Source organism: Gambusia affinis, linkage group LG19, assembly GCF_019740435.1.
Source record: "Gambusia affinis linkage group LG19, SWU_Gaff_1.0, whole genome shotgun sequence".
Taxonomy (NCBI): domain Eukaryota; kingdom Metazoa; phylum Chordata; class Actinopteri; order Cyprinodontiformes; family Poeciliidae; genus Gambusia; species Gambusia affinis.
Window position 1 is genome coordinate 17,808,474 of NC_057886.1, and position 15,677 is coordinate 17,824,150.

Sequence of the window (15,677 nt, forward strand, 5' to 3'; positions counted from 1 at the left end):
CAACACAGGGCTTTGTGAGTATGGCCATCAATCTGCCATTTATTTGACCACGCATACACACTCGCAAATGAGTGTCTAGTGTGTGACAAAATAAACTTCTGAAAATTCCCAAACAACCAAGCAAAGAATTCAAGAATTAGAGACATAAGGAGAGGAGTCCGCTTTCAGGGGGAAAAAACAGCCAGGAAGAAAACATGAGAACAGAGACTGCTGGTTTTTCAGCAACACCAACACCCATACAGAGGGCATAGAGTCATGATGAATGTCTGACAAAGAAAGAAAAAAGGATGACAGGAGGAGGAGATGCCAACTACCTTTCTTCTTCTGACGTCCAGCTGGAATATAGAAAGAGTGAGCCAGTTACCAAGAAATTAATGAGGAGGGACAGAGAGACAAAAGAAAAAGGAGAGTCTTCAGATTTTATATTTGAAGAGGGATGAACAGGGAAGATTTCTACTGATTACAGCGGAGGAAGGGACTGTGGAGGTGCCTTAGTGTTTTGGCATTGCACCAATTTATGAGGAAGATTCAGACGCATTTAAATCTTTGAACTGAGTCCATGAAGATCTGGGCAAAGATTATCTATGTTTGAATAAGTCAAACAAATTGTAGGAAAGAGAAAAAAATAACTTAAAAAGGACAATAATTGATCTAATCCATGCTACAGACACTGACAAGTTATGAAAATGTCATTTTTAAGTTCAACAACCATCTAAAATAAATAATTCTACAAAGAGTTAAAGTAACTATTTCATAGCTGTGTCTATTTTCAAACCTTGCCCAGAGGGTTATGTTTACACTTTTGAAGATTTGTTTGTTTATTTAACACATTTAAAACAGCTCCAAAGGTGTGCAAGAGTATTTTTTAGATTTATAACAGCCTTTTTTTTTACTTTCCTTGTGCATAAAATGCCATTCGTATTTCATCTGATAGGATATTTCAATATTCAATGGTGAATAGGTCATGACTGAAAGAAAAATAAAAGGAGTTAATAGCAAAGAAAAAGTCTTAGTCAGAAATCTTATGGGTTTTTTCCAATTATCTTGGAGTTGGTACTGATTACAGATTTGATTTTGATCCAAGTGAAGATTTAGGAATGTCTAAATCCTTTTCTTTTTTTTTTAAAGCCCTCGTTTGTTGTCTTTGTGATAAAGTCAGTTTTAAACCACAAAATGATAATATAAATAAGTACAATTTTAAATGTAAGCAAGTAAAATGATCAAATGTTTTTTATATTGCTTAGCCAAACATTAAACATCCTTTAATTTAGCACAGAATGGTTCTACTTAAAGTTAAAGTTGCTGTTTACAGCCATATTTTCTCAGATATCTTACGCTTTGCACCATAAGAGCCAAACCACTATTCACTGACCGCCCATTAAATTTAGCAGTGGAAAACTTTCTTGGCCCTCATAAAATAGAATTATTTTCACCTTTACTAGCTTCATGAGGCTCATTGATATTGATATTTGAAAAATCCTGCACCAGAAAAACAGGAAAGGCACAATTTTTAATTTTCTCGGACTGAGAACAAAAAACAAGAAAATTAACAACAGTAGGTAGCTCAGCATTGTTGAGCTACCTGACAAATCTTGCCCATCTTCCCACATTGAGAGCATGGACAAACAGGCCTGGAGATCAGCATCACTGCAGAGTATGTATACAGTATTTGGAGCAGAGTTAGCAAGAATATGAGTACAGACATGGCAACGGGGAAATAGGAGTGTTAGTAACACTTCAATTCACAGATCTTGATTACTATGCTGTACTCACTTCCAGTGGCGGAGCCGTCACTGTTAGTTTCGGTCTTCTCGCTGGAAGAGAAAGGTAATGGCCGTGAAAACTCCGTGCCTTGGTCCGGAGGGCAGCCCGCCATCATGCAGAGACGCAGTAGGCCGCATCTGAGGATGAACGGCCACAGGGCAAGGCAATTACAGAGCTAATGCTCAAAGCACCACTACCAGATATGATGAAACTTCTCACATTAGCTCAGTTATCTTCTAGTAAATAAACTCCTGGTATGTACATGAACAGAGATAGCCAGGCGTAGTGAAAGTAAAACGCTGAAAACTCTGTGAATCCGACAGCAGATCAATAGCACAGCTGCCTGCAGCAGATGGTTTAGTGGTCTGTACTAGAGCTGTGCTCGCACAAGGCAGTGCAATACCTCACTACTGTGGAGCTGGTAATGGCTCTGATAATAGCCTGCCGCTGTTCCTGTCAATACTCCTGCTTATGTGTCAAATCTGAGGCTGTATTTGTGACTTTTAGAGGGTTAATGGGGTCTAATAGAGGGTCTTACGTGCTGTCGCTGTCTGGTGCCCTGGTCAGTACACTCTGCACGAGGCCAGTCAGGCTGGCTATTTGCTTCTCCATGGCCTCCATACGCTCCAGGCGGTGGTCCCTGAAAAAAATACATAATGCTTGTGAAATTATAAGCATAGGCAAATTGTAGTGGAGTAGTCAATGCTTCTGTGAAGGAGTAATTTAGAGAGTGGCTTATAGTTGAAGGCATCCAGCGAGCTGTCCCAAATTAGGCTGACCTGCTTGAGTCTGGGTCTTGTCCAGATAAAGAAGGACCAAAACCAGGCTCTGAACTGGAGCTGGGCCTCGACTTTGGGCTCTCCACAAACACAGAGGAGGCAGAGTCTTTCCGGAAAGTCTGCCTGACAGGCGAGGGTCGTGGTGAAGTGGAATACGAGTCCCTGTCCCTCAGCTGCATGTCAGGAATTTTTTGTGGGGACGAGGGCGGCATGCGGAAACCCATTCCCAGGGTTGCAGAGGAGTACGCATCCGAGTATAGTGAACCTCCAGGCTTATAGAATGAGTCCTCCAGGTCTCCCTGAAGAGCAGCAGCAGAGTAGGTGCTAAGAGAGCGCACAGACCCTCGCCGGTAGAGGCCAGTGGTAACAGGGTAGCTGAAAGGGTCTCCAATGGCAGCCAAAGACTGGGTGGAGGCAATGCTGAGGCGACCCTCGTTCATCAAACTGTAGGGATCAGCATAAAGCGCTTCATTTTTCATGAGAGCCAGCTTTTTTGCAGAAACTTCTTCATCTGGCTTGACATCACGGCGCTCCAAGATGGCACTTGGTGATGGAGACAGACCCATGTTGGCACCATGGCCACCTGGAGGATGGTGGGGATGTCTGGGCTGCTCATGTTGAGGATGGTTTCCAGAGAAGGAGGGAGTACGACCCCCGCTGTACGAGAGGCGAGAGCGGGACGGAGAGCCAGAGGGTGCTGAGGTCGAAGAGGAAGGAAGAGTGTTGAGGCGGCGCGTTGGGGAAGATTCCCGAGATGAGTAAACCATTTCTCTCTGAAAGAAACAAAATGGTTGTTAGGGTGGCAGCCATTAGACAATAGGGATGTGTAGTAGTAGGGATGTGAAAATTCAAAAAGTGTATATATATATATATATATATATATATATATATATATATATATATATATAAAAATCTAATTTTCAGCATATTTCTATGGAATAAGCAAATATAAGGACATAAGCCCATAGAAAAAGAATGTTTATGGACATCCAGTCTTTTGAAAGGGACTGCTTTGAAAGGAAAAACGACCAGCTTCAGCCAGCATCTTTACAAGGCCTTTTACTCTTTTGCCATGGAGTTGATCTGCAATTTTTACAACAAAACACCTTCATCTACGTGACAGAGAACCTGCTTTCTTCCTGAATGGTAATAATAATTACAGGCACTATTGTCTTACAGTAAGAGAAAATCTACTGTCCTTAACTCATATTTTCCTTTCTACTTTCATTCATTTCTATCACACTGGTCACCAATGCTTTCAATCAATGCTTGGATGGAAAATGAAAGTCCATCCAAGGGCCTGAATATATGACTTACAATATCTTAGCCTACCAAATATTGCGTGTAAGCAGTCCCGTGTGACTGCAGTATTACACATATTGATATTGCAATGAGGATTGTGATTCAACATATTGTCCAGCTTTAGAAGGAACATAATACAATTTTCTCCAAGGAACCCACTACTATGGTATTTAGCAAATAGAAATATTTCGTAACCCAACTTTCTAAAAACAGGAGAGGTTTTGTCTGGTTTAATATCAGACAGTGAGACAAAACAATGTGTCTTTTTAAGCACTGCATGTAAATATCTTTTCAACTGTATTTACTGCATCAATTGCACAAAAAGCTGCTGATGTAATCACCTTTGAAAAAGGGACTTTAGTTATACATCAGCTATCGGTTAAAGGTTTGTGTTTTCTCATCTTTTAATATCCCCCTTATACTGCTTTTTATGTGCACCTCTCATTTTTGATTTTCCAGTTGACATATTACAATATTGGAAGGATAACTATATTAGAAGCTTAACTCTCTCGTTCACAGCTTTGTTTCTCTGAATCTGAGCTCACAATATCACACCCAGAAAACATCAACTTTCCACTACAAGAGAGACAATAATTTGTAATCAGATTAAGTTGGAGTATCTATCCAAATGTTTTCATAGTTCTTCCCTTTATGTCAGCCAGTTCTTTGCCCCATATCTGCTCCAAATAGATGGAAGAACAAGTGTGAGCATTACCACAGCACAGTGTAAGTAAACAGAAACACTCTTCAGTGTTTTTTTAATAGCATTTGTATTCCCAGTTCAGTGTGAATAATGCAGATGGTAAGCAGAGTTTTGCATCAATAATAGTTAGAAAAATGTTCTCCCTCAGGCTGTTTTATCTTTACTAAAGCAGAAATCATTTCAAATGTTAAAATATGCTCATTTTACAGGGGAGCATGTTCTCTCCTGCCTGCACAGCAACAGATGGCCTATTTAAAGATGAAAAAATACATTTCCAACAGGAAAACATGCTCCATTGCTAACCCCCGATGCACTGCGAAAGTCTGCAAAGATACTGTTCTCAAAAACAGTAATATTTATCTTCCAAAGAACTCTGCTGCAGTTCCAACTTCACAGTATATTCAACACAAATTGCCCTTCCCACCTCTCAGGTCTCCTCTGCTTACCCGCAGGTCTCCATTAGCCAGGTGTGCAGCTGCAGGGTAAGAAGCATAGATGGGTTCTTTGCGGTAAATCTTGATGATGCTACGGTCCTGAATATCCCGGACATCCTCCAGCTCATAGAAGACGTTTCGGGCCTCGTCTTTGATTAGGATCGCCGTGTTGGGTGACTTCAGCATTCCAGCCGTCAACTTCTGAGGGAACATGTGCACGATGAGAGCGTGCAGCGTGTCCATGCTGCTCAGCTCGTGGGTGATGTGAACCCGGCGTGTCTCATCTCCATACTGCAGGAAGAGCACGCCTAGGAGAAAGTTGAGGGGGAGAGATGGTTGAGTCAGAAGTGTTTGGCTTTATTAGATGGGAGAATAACCAGTGGAGACACATTTTGCGAGCTGTGGTGTTGGTTGTGATCCACAAATTCTGCTTGCTGGTACTAAAAAACTTATGGCGACTTTCTGGGCCTCAGTTAAAACTTCTGAATATTTTCTCATGTCATGATACAGCCATAATTTTATTTGATTTTTGGGGGATTTTATGTAATAAACCAACACAAAGTTGCTAATTTTTGTCGTAAATTAATAAGAAAGAAAAAATAAGTGCAATTAATCATGCTTAAAAGTGACCCAATTGCTAAATAGACATCACATGTGTGTAATTAAATCCTGTTCTGTAGTTTTGAAGAAGCTGCAAAGATCCATTGCTCAGATATGAAAATCTGTCCACAGGTCAACTATTAATTACGCACTCCATAAATCTGGCATTTACAGAGAAGTTGCAAAAAAGAAATATAAGAAATTTAATTTGCAGTTCTGGTCACAGCATGTCACAAGTAATGCAGGACACACAGCAAACATGTAAAAGAAGGAGCTCTTATCAGATGAACTCTACTCATCTCTACTTTTTGGTAAGACTACACATCCTTCCAGAAACACCCTTTTGTAACCAAACGCCTCACACTGTGGACATGCTCCTCCCCAGTAAGGAACTGAAGAAAGACTGACTCACAATTATGCACCACGTTGAATTGGTCCATTTTATAAAATCCCAGTAACATGTAACATGAGAAAATGGTTCTATAAAAGCAAATGGAATCTATTTGAGAACTTTTGCACTGATTGGTGAACATTTACATATCTACAAAAAATTAAAATAATTAGTTTTATTTTAACAATATTTTAAAATGCAGAGTGTTTTTTTTTTTACATAAACAGCAGTAGGTAAAGTTTGTGAAAAAAAAATAGAAAGAATGTTTTGTTGAAAGATGTGTATGATGCCTGACTAACCTGAAAATTCATCTTCATACACGAAGGGACAAACAAAAACAACAACAAAGGAAAAAAAAAAAAGGAATTACAAATGGGGCAAAAAATAATATAAACAAGTCATAGAGAAAAAAAAGACAGGTATTAGTAAAGACAGAGGAAAGAGATTAGCGTTTCCATTTCTGCTAAACACCTTAGTCTTTCTGATTCGTTCACTGTCACAAATAATGACCATAGACCAGAAAGAACTCTGTAGACTTAATATCCATATGACAAATAATATTTGGATTTTTCTTGTTACCAATTATCTTAAGCACAACATTTGACTCATTGATTGTATTACAAACATTAGATCGCAGTCTGTAAAAGTAAGAATATTAGTATTAGTAATTTACAATGTCTAATCAGGAAAACTTACACTTTTATATATTTAGAAACATTCATTTGATTGTTTTATGGCTATGCAGAAGGGCAATTAAACTAGGGAAGCACTTTATGGTAAAAGCATTGAGAATATAACACCTCCTGCCTCTATCTGGCAGGAAAGAGTTTCACAGCAGGAGCAGCAACATAAAGTAAAGAGAAAGCTGTAAAATTTGCCTTGAGTTCTACCAGCCTGTTGAGACAGGTCATGCCAGGATCACCTCGAAATCATTACCTGGAGATCTTAGCTTATTCTGGCTGGCAGAACGAGACAGCGGCAGGCTCTGGCGGAATCGGTTCATTCGGTTGAACCCGAGGGGCATGTCTGCTTCTGACATTGTCTCCAGGGATTCGGCGGAGGCAAAGGAAAGCTTAGCAGCCTGGTCCGCAAGCCCAGACTGGGTAGACTGGGAATGGCGTGGACTGCGACTCTGCAGGACACACAGAGGCATGTGTGAATTCACTGAGAGATGAAACTGTGGCAGAAAAAATGGATTTGACAAGGCTGATGTCATAAGACCAACTGGAAGAGACAGAGAGCACACAATGAGGGATAACACAATAAGCCAAATAATGAGATTATTCAGACCTTGACAATGGTTATAGCTACCAGCCATTCCCTGACAATTGCTTGCATCACAGTTTATAAGATCAGAAGAATGACATAAAAAATACATTAGAGTCCAGAAAAACCCTTTCCTCATGAATTTATCAGTATCTAACTGTGTGTGCAACCTGACAAAATGTATTTTTTGTCAGATGTGTATTTTTCACTTCACATCCACATTCATTCATGGACCCCCTCATTGGTACTTGTCCCTGTGCACCTATGAACTTTTAAATGAGTTCTTGTGGGATGGGAGGAGAAGCTCATGTAAATCCCAGACTCTGACTGTGGGTTTATCCTGCTGGCTTACGCCCAGGCGTCTCTCTCTCTTTCTTTCTCTCTCTTACACTTTCTCTCCCAAAGACTGTTAGCTCGGATGAGGCTGAGCTCACTGAACTGAACTCTCTGATTCCCCACCGCTGTAGCATTTCCTCCAGCTCAGAAGTTGCTGTAATGAGCTCCCTGAATGCTGTCTGCTGATTGTTTTCACGGAAGAAGCAGACACGTCCTCAGCCCACAGTTTAGTAGCAGTGCCTGTCTCCTTCTCTTTGAAGCATGAACACAACGGTTGTCACCTCATCCTTTCTCTGTTCAAGTCCAGCTGCTGCATGAACCTTCTGTGGCTTTCATTGGTCCAACTTTTAATTAATGGGAGAGTAACTGCAGAGACATGAAGGGTCATCTTCATGTCTCTGCAGTAAATGCATGCTCAGACTCAGAAGAAAAAGTTTTTTATGAAAAACCACCAAACCACAATAATCAAAGAAAAAAGATTAAACTCAACTTTCCTTTCACTTTCAAACATCAGGGCAGACAGTTTGATGTCGTTACTTATTATGATATAAAAATCATCTCAATCTCTTAAAAACAGCAAAGGTAAACATTATTTAGTTAAGTGTTAGTCGAGTCTTCCTAACATAATGATTCTATATGCAATGGATGATTGTTGAGGTAAGATCAAGATAAGAAATTTGATTGAGGCTCTATGGCAACTGCTCTAAAGACATATTTCTCATTTAGTATTTAGATATATGGGTTGTCAGTTTTGTCCTAAATCAGTTACAATTTCCATACTCAGAGGCGGCTCGTCACTTTAAGCTGATTAGACAGTGATTATTCAAAAGAATTCAGTCTAGTTTAAAGGAACTATACACATTTTGACTTCCTTTTTTCCTTTTTGTAACTTCCTTTTACTATATTTCTCCAGGACAAGTGTAAGAATAGCATATTTTAATCTCTGTGGCGCTTGTTAAAAACTGAGAGATATTTATTTAATATCTGATTATGCTAGGTATTGTATTGACCTGGCAGTTATTAAACTCTGTCAGAAGTTTTAAAATCCATATCAAAGGAAGAAAAGTAACAGGAAAAAATTATGTTTCATTTTATGTAATGTACCATTATAAGATAATTAGGCTTTTCTTATGTCAAATGCTCTCATCTGCCCTGCTGCCATATTATGGGGAACCAAAGCTACTCTGTGCTCTGCTGTGGAAATACAAGATGGTCGCTTTTTAAAATCCTGTATGTTAATTTTTGCATTGCTTTATTGTCGACTGCTTTAGACTGAAACTAACCGTTTGCTGTGGAACCTAAAACAAAAATGACAAGAAAATGGTTTGTGCATTCTCTATTGAGTAACAGCAATAATCACTTTTGACTGATATATTCTTTTTCTGAATGCAGGTTGACTTCCTCTACGTCATTGTTACCAGCCATTCTCACATTGTTGGAAATAATGTCACAATGATAAATTTTCTGCTTTGGTACTTAACTAAAAGCAATGAAAGGATTTTTTTTTCCTGAATTGGAGAATTGGTTGCATGTGACAAACTTTTTCTGACAACATGTAAAGATTTGTACAGTGTACCCCATAGAAAAACTGACACAGTCTACTAATAAATATAATCTACATCAAGATTAATAAAATTCAGGTAGGTTGTTATTGCATAAAGTAGCAAAATAGGAGATCAAGTTAAATAGTTTTATGCAACTGCTTTGGATAATGCTTTGCTTGAAAAGCATAGCTGAATTTATATTAATAGCAAAAAATAAAATCCTATTCTTCTACCGTGACATTAGTCTGCTTCTGCCTAACTTCTAAAAATCTGCTGAAGTCTTTGTGTTTTTGTCAAAAAGAATCCTTCGAATAGACTTCAAAATAGATATTACAACCGTCTACCTGAGAGCAAATTATTGCCTTACACTTACTACTATTGTTTGCAAAAACATCCACAATAAGTTTACAAGGTAAACTGCCTGTGAGCTTTCATCATGCAATGTCAAAGTTCTTTTGACACTATCATACATAATGCAGTCCCACACCCACACATGAAGAATCCAGAGATAGTGTTGGCAGACAACGTTAGAGCGCTAACGGAAAGTGTGTGATGCAGACAGATAACCCCCAACATGTTTTCTAATAGGGTAATTTATCTAAACAGTGACCACACTGTAAAAAAACAACAGCCAGCAGCATCCCAGGGGCCCACCAGATACTGCAGAGTACAACATTCTAGCCTTACTATCATCCCACTGCATAATAATGGGGAAATATAATGTTGATGAAATTTCTTTTAGAATAGAAAACTTTATCTGATACCAACAGTGACATAAATTTCTCCTTGACAGGACTCTATACACACATAAAACTTTCAAAAAAGACATAAACAAGATAAAAATTGTAAACAGGATGTTCAAATACCTCTGCTGTTGAGAGCTGTAATAGGTATGAAAGATTTTAGTTTGTTGTTTTCCTGTCTAATGGGAGGAGACTGAATGATATTTTTTTAATAAAAAACTAAAGAAGAAACGTCCTATAGTTTGACATATGAAGACAGTTGCACCCCTTTAGAAAATACACTTGATGTCATTCAGTATTTGCCAAGGGGAAGATTAATAACAACTTAGACTTACACTTGTTGCAGTGAACTGAAATAAAAATTGGTAAAAGTAGCAACTTCTGGAAGTAATTAGTGAATTTTGTGCAATGTGTGCCAACTCATGTTGAAGATTTTTACAGAGTATTAACTCCTAGTAAGAAGCTGTATGAGCACACTGTTTGACAATTTTTTTTACATTTAAATTCAGTAATATTGTTGGCCGACCATGTTTGGAATGATAAGTTCTAATAAATGCAGCAGAGGAATTAGAAATTATTAACAATCTGATTGCAACTCTATTACTCTGTAAATGTTGATTTGGCAAAAATAAAAATGAAGCACAACAGGCTTGAATATAAGAGTAACTGTGTATTTTTTTTTTCTGCAAATACAAAAACAAAAAGGATGTGTTGCATCCGAGTACTTGCTTTCCACTAAGCCTGAAAACCGCAAACTTTACATTCCAATCCTGCTGGAAAGAAAAATGATACTGTGGGAACAGCAAAAAGTGGAGTTGTATTCTCTTAGAAACATGTTGCTGAATTACAAATGTATCATATTTTTCAGCTTGACTTTTTACATCACGCTACCTATATTGACTTCCTTATTTCTGCTTCCACTTTAAGGAGGTTTGATAATATCTTTCTGCAGTAATTTTGTATTCTAAACATTACATGCAAAAATACCATCTGGTTTTTGCATCTGCTCCTATTAGACAAGCCAGGAACCGGTTATGTTGCCTTACTCTCAGAAAACCCTTTATTTTCTACTGATTAAGACAGTTTCAGCCCAAACCAACTGCTACTGAGTTTTCTACTGTCTTTATTCACTGTGGATGAGAGAAAAAAAGAGTACGGAAGAGGATGAGGTTAGAAGACAAGAAATGGAGTGGAAAGTAGGACAAGGTGGCCCAACAACAGACCTCAGGCTACAAACTGCATTAAACAGTTTGTAGCCTATGCAGCCTCCCACCTGTTCTTCTGATTTCTTGTGCTAATACACAGTAGCAACATGTTCTCTCTGTTAAAAATAAACACTCACCGAAGAAGGTTATAAGGTCAAAAACTAGAAGACATTGTGTACCACCTAAAACGTTATATCTTGTTAACCTTTATGAGAAATAAAATCCAGAAAAGATTTGTTCTGTTCCCTTATATTTACACTTGAATGTTTAAAATTAGACTAGCTTTCAAAATAACCCGTAGAGAAACAAAAAACATTTTTAAGTGAAGATTTAATTTATTACTGTAAAAGGTTGTTCAAACCAACCCAGCCCTGTGTAAACATATTTATTCCACCTGATATGTGGTATATTAACTGCGACTAGCCACATTTTTTCAAAAGCCACACACTGGCCTCATTACCACCTGACCTGTAAAAAACATAAATCCCTTAAATCTAACCTGTATGACAGAAGATCATCTAAAACACTCAAAACCTAACTTGCCTTAAGGTCAGCATTCATTATTATCTATTGTAGGCAGACTGTACAAAAATTTTATCTGTGGAATTTTCTAAGGTTGAAGAACACACAAAGGCAAGTCTCACATTTCCCAAAAACGCCTACACTGTAAAATGTAAAAGTAAAGTGTACTCAAAAAGAAAAGTGACCTGAACTCATTCCAGCTTACTCTGTTGACTATACTAATTTAAACTTAGCAAAGACAACTTTCTACTGAGGCAAGTAATCAAACTCACCAGCAGCAAGTAACCCGAACTTGGAGTTATGAGTGAGCAAAACGCATCTGCATAACCAGCAGAAAACTCGACATCATTCGGCAGCTCTCGTTGAACGCACATGCGCATTGGACACTGACGAGTGACGACGTGTTTGAAAGAAGCGCCAAACTGTCAACAATACGGCGGTTGCTGCAGCTAAGTTTTGTCACGGTAAGTCCCACTGTTTTTTAGCAAACTTATATTCGTTATCTCGGCCGTATAATTCATCTGTAAGTCCAGGTTTTGAGGTTAACTTTATGTGTAATGATTTAGCGATGCCTGGGACTAACGTTAGTCGAAAATATCATGTTTATTTAGTGGCAACAAGATGGAGCGGCAGTGCAAAAAAGCTGTCCGGGGCGCAAAACAAAAAAAGGAAAAGGGATAAGGATAAAGACGGGTTAAAAAAGCCGCTGTACTGTTATAGAAGGCTTATGATGAGTAGACTGCCATAGGACAGCTGTAAACTGTAGGAGAAGCAGCCGTGATGAAGAAGTGTAGGGTCACCAGATTTGGGTTTCTGAAAAGGAGGACACTTCTTTTTTTGTTGGCGGGGGGGTAGAATCGGCAGACACACATGCGCCAACGGGGGGGTGGAGATGGGGGAGACGGGGGGTGGGGGGTAGAACCAGCGGTAGCACAAGAAATCGGTAGCACATGTACACACATGTGCTACCGATTTCTTTGCCATACAAAAAAACCTGGAATGGAGTAGTGGAACGGAGTGGCAATGTAATCACAATGCACTGTAAGCTATGTAATGTGTTTTGAGGCAGTTGACCAAAATCCCTAACGATTTTTTAATTCCCCCCGGACATTTTTTTAGGTCTGAAAAGTAGGACATGTCCGGGAAAAAGAGGACGTCTGGTCACCCTAAAGAAGTGTTACGTTGATATGTAATTGTGGTGTTTATTGTTGTTAGGACTGCGAAGACCCAGACGTGTCTCACACCCCCATTGGGATCCTGACCATCATTCCTGAGGACAGGCAGGCCTCCACTGACTCACTGCACCTCCAGTCTTCAATTACTGCCATCATTTTGGAAGGAAGTCTTGTCATGAATGATCTTGGGAATCTTCCACATGCCATGTGCTTGCTCTTTGGACTTATTTATACTCTGAATTTGGAGTACCCTCAACAACTGAAGTACACCTTTGACTTCATCCAAAGGGTGCTTCTCTCACTTGGACATAAATCCCTAAAACCAAAAATACAATCACTCAAAAATCTTCTGATGCAATGAGTGAATGTGATGTGACATTATGGATCAACGTTGATACCTTTACCCTTATTGGAAAAGTGATTTTTATTTCTTGTTTGATTCTTTTTTGTTGGAGAGAGCATCATTGCATTTGCAGACTACTAAATGGTTTTATGTTAATGAGGAGAAACATTACTTCACTTCACTACTTCACTATTTACTTTATCAATGTTATGATAAATGTTAGGCTCTAGTATTGAGAATTGAGTTTTTGTTTCACACCAGTCAACAAAGACATTTAAGCAGGGATTCTCAAAGTTTTAAAGACTGAGGGCCATTTGAAGGATTCAATATTAGATTGAAGGCTACCCTAGAAAAAAAGTCATGTCATTTTTCCCTAAAAAGTATATGGAAAACTTTGTTTCCAGGTTAGTGTGTATGTAACCACACTTGAGAACCTTGTATTTAAGGTAAACTTGTTTAATTATTAAACATTTTTTCCATTCAAACTGTTGTCTGTTGGCTCTTCGTTCCAATAACTTAACACTTTTGGTTCATCTTACTTGAACATATCAAGGCAATTGGTTTCCTGATATTTTGCAAGTAATGTGAACTCTTAAACGTGTAAGTATAACTTATTTTTATGAGTACTGCTTAATTGACATAACTCACAATTTGAAGTAGTCATAATTGACATTTTATAGTCAACTTTACTAATGATTTTGAGTTAACGGCACTCAAGTTTACTGCCTTTATCTGAGTGGTCTAAACATAGTTATTTTTAGCAATAACACCTTAAAATGAATTAGCTACTTTACTTGAAGATTTTGAGGCAATCGGTTTCCTAACTTTTTCTAAGTAAAGTGAACTTATTACATTTTACAGTGTAGATTACTTTCGGAAAAATACTTTGCTGACTGATTAGACAAAAGCAAATGTAAAAGTTTTTGTCCCATGACATCTGATATAAAACTAACCCAACAGTTAGGGTTAGTACCACAGTAGTGGTAGTGTGATGCCCTGGGCCTACTTTGCTATAAGTAAGGGGGTTATCAATTCTAGTAATTTTAACTTAAGGTCAGGTTGTTTTGGATAGTTATTTTTTTCCTTTTATAAATGAACTAAATTAAAAATTGCTTGTTCATTTTGACTCAGGTTGTCTTTGACCGATCATAAATGTGCTTATCTGAAACCTGCGTCCTACAAATAAGGATAATTGGACAACAATTGTAATAATTTTCACAGTGCTGTAGATGAAAGTAAAACACTGAGATTGGTTTGGGAGTCAATTAAATCTTCATTTATCTCTCTTTCACTCACTTTCACTGCACAGATTAAGCAAAAATTTTAACCACATTGCTCCTTGGAAATCTAATTTTCCTGTCGGAGCAGCTGTCATCAGATGAGCGGTTTCGCTGAGGGTCACAATGCCCCCATAATTGCCTGAAAAATTTGACATCCAGCCGCTAAAAACTTTAATCGGCTTGTTTAAATATTTCTGGACCATAATTTGACATGTTGTGAGGTAAATCCTTCAACCCAAGATGTACTGGTGAATGTACATACAATATGTCTGCTTTATTTTATATCCAGAACACGCAAACTGCAGCTGATAGTGCTGGGGAGGCAATCACGTTTGATACAACCTGATTGCGGAAAGCCAAAAGGGTTATTACTGTGTGCTGTGTCAGACAATGGAGATCCAGTAGTGTCTTTTTTAGGATGCGACTTATTTGAGGTGAAGCGCTCAACAAGCAGGTGAGACAGGGTGGTTAAACTGCACAGCAGTATGGGCCCCGAGGCTGGTTCATGACATGATGGATGCAAGTAGCCTCCACTTCTAATCTCACCCCCTTGAGTAAAACTGAAAAGAGAAATGTCGCACAGCTTGATGTGCATTAACTTGTTAGTTGCAGGGTATTAGGTTAAATGTTTAAAATGACAAATCTTTGAACTTCTCCACTTTTCCTTGAGTCCTTTGATATCTAGCTTGTTCAGTTTTTTCCGATAACTTATATATTGGTGTTCTTCAAAAGCTTCTGTTTATCTTCACCCCTAGTTATGTCCTCCTCCCACACCTTTTACACGTCACTCACTGATTCTCTCCCATCCCTCCATAAGCTTCTCACCGAGACAACTGATGTCAGATTATCTGCCTCCATCTCAGTCTCCGCTGACAGAAGCTCTTGTCTCATCAATATGCTTTGCATGCAGTGCATCTGTGTGCGGTTAATTGCAATGAGTCAGCACTTCCTCAATTTTAAATGAAATTTGAAGAAAAGAACTCCTTAATATACCCATACCATGCATCCATTTTACTCTTAACTGTCCAATTAATTCACCTCAACTTCTCAAGCTTTGCAGCCAATCGTCTGGACACAAAATTTCCTCATAATAATGGAGTCATTTCTCTTCAGACGACCTGAAGTCATCAATGCATGGAAATGATGGCTCTGCCAGATTCCAGTAAATTGTAAGTTGATGGAGCATGTGAAAGGAAAGGAAATAAAATAGCCTTTTCAAGAAGAGGTGAAATGATGATTGAGATTTCCAGACAGAATTAGTTTACAGGCCTGGAAGACTCAAATTGAAAA

General features: G+C 38.5%; 1 protein-coding gene across 3 annotated transcripts in view; it reads right to left on the reverse strand.

Moving 5' to 3' along the window:
• The window catches only part of si:ch211-278a6.1 (SRC kinase signaling inhibitor 1), a 111,947-nt gene that overhangs the window by 24,173 nt on the left and 72,097 nt on the right, over positions 1 to 15,677 (reverse strand). For all 3 annotated transcript variants that reach the window (XM_044099409.1, XM_044099411.1, XM_044099410.1), the window contains 7 exons: positions 6,910 to 7,105; positions 6,273 to 6,284; positions 4,995 to 5,290; positions 2,544 to 3,316; positions 2,303 to 2,404; positions 1,774 to 1,901; positions 315 to 335 (listed from right to left, as the gene is read on the reverse strand). In XM_044099409.1, the coding sequence (XP_043955344.1) occupies positions 315 to 335; positions 1,774 to 1,901; positions 2,303 to 2,404; positions 2,544 to 3,316; positions 4,995 to 5,290; positions 6,273 to 6,284; positions 6,910 to 7,105 (1,528 nt within the window). The remainder of the gene's footprint in view (positions 1 to 314; positions 336 to 1,773; positions 1,902 to 2,302; positions 2,405 to 2,543; positions 3,317 to 4,994; positions 5,291 to 6,272; positions 6,285 to 6,909; positions 7,106 to 15,677) is intronic.